The sequence below is a fragment of the Sinocyclocheilus rhinocerous genome, unplaced genomic scaffold (genome assembly GCF_001515625.1).
Source record: "Sinocyclocheilus rhinocerous isolate Xijiao unplaced genomic scaffold, SAMN03320098_v1.1 C36272146, whole genome shotgun sequence".
NCBI lineage: Eukaryota > Metazoa > Chordata > Actinopteri > Cypriniformes > Cyprinidae > Sinocyclocheilus > Sinocyclocheilus rhinocerous.
In genome coordinates this window covers 1-961 of record NW_015777516.1, presented here as the reverse complement: position 1 = coordinate 961, position 961 = coordinate 1, and the positions used below count along the sequence as shown (strand labels likewise).

General features: G+C 42.9%; 1 protein-coding gene across 1 annotated transcript; it reads right to left on the bottom strand.

Moving 5' to 3' along the window:
* Nucleotides 1-49: 49 nt before the first annotated feature.
* Nucleotides 50-944, bottom strand: LOC107735744 (FK506-binding protein-like; the record flags this gene model as incomplete). Its single annotated transcript, XM_016547330.1, has 1 exon — nt 50-944. A coding segment is annotated over one exon (759 nt), but the record flags the coding sequence as incomplete, so codon positions are not given.
* Between the last annotated feature and the right edge of the window lie 17 nt (nt 945-961).

Sequence of the window (961 nt, the reverse complement as noted above, 5' to 3'; positions counted from 1 at the left end):
TTACAACATTGAACATTTAAGATAGTAAATATACTACCCATACAGTAAACATACTTCAGGTTTTAAACATTGAAGTTAAGCTACTAGGAAAGACCAAAAACAACTTCTGGGCACTTTACCGTTGTTATCATTTTTATACATATGCACATGTTCTGCTTTTATTATTCCCAACTTTCAGTTATTTTCTAGTTAAACATCTTGCTCAGTCTTTGACCAAGTTTACTGTCCAAGTCCTTTAATCTGTTGTTCACTTGTTTCAGAGCAGTGCGAGCTGATTCAGAATCAGGTTGGAGTTCCAGAATCTTTCCAAAGGCCATGCGAGATTCCTCCAGTTCGCCCAGCTGCAGGCAAGCTTGCCCAAGTCGGTACCAGGCCTTAGTGCTCTTTGGGTTCAGCTCAGTGGCCTTGATACTACTGTCTCTGGACTTACCAAGCTGGCCTAACTTGAGTTGGCATAAAGAAAGATTGCAGTGAAGTTCTGCTTTTACAGTTTTGTACTCTTCTTCAGTTGGAAGGGAGACATTAGCACATTCTGCCTGCTCATTTTCTTTATCAAAGCATGGTGTCAAAGCTGCATCATCATCATCCTCTCCATCCACACCTTCTTTAAACGTCTCGTCCACTGGCTTTCTTCTTGTCTTGCCATTTAAAGTTATTGCCAGCTTCACCGCTCTGCAGTAGCAGTCTGTCGCACCCCAGATATCGCCATTCCCAAACCGCTGACCACCCCTTTGCTTGTGAGACAGCACCCAAACCCATTTCTCTCCAGGTGTCACCTGCCAAGACTCCTGTCCAGGGGTTAAAGAGTGAAGCTGGAGTGTAAAGCAGTCAGACTGCTGAGACGATCCCTGCTCTGTTGTATTTTCAGTCTGTGTACCATTAGCATCACTGCCTGCTGCTTTAGAGTTCTTTGCATTCCAGGCACTTATTGTAAACTGCACAAAAAAAAAAAAAAAAAAAA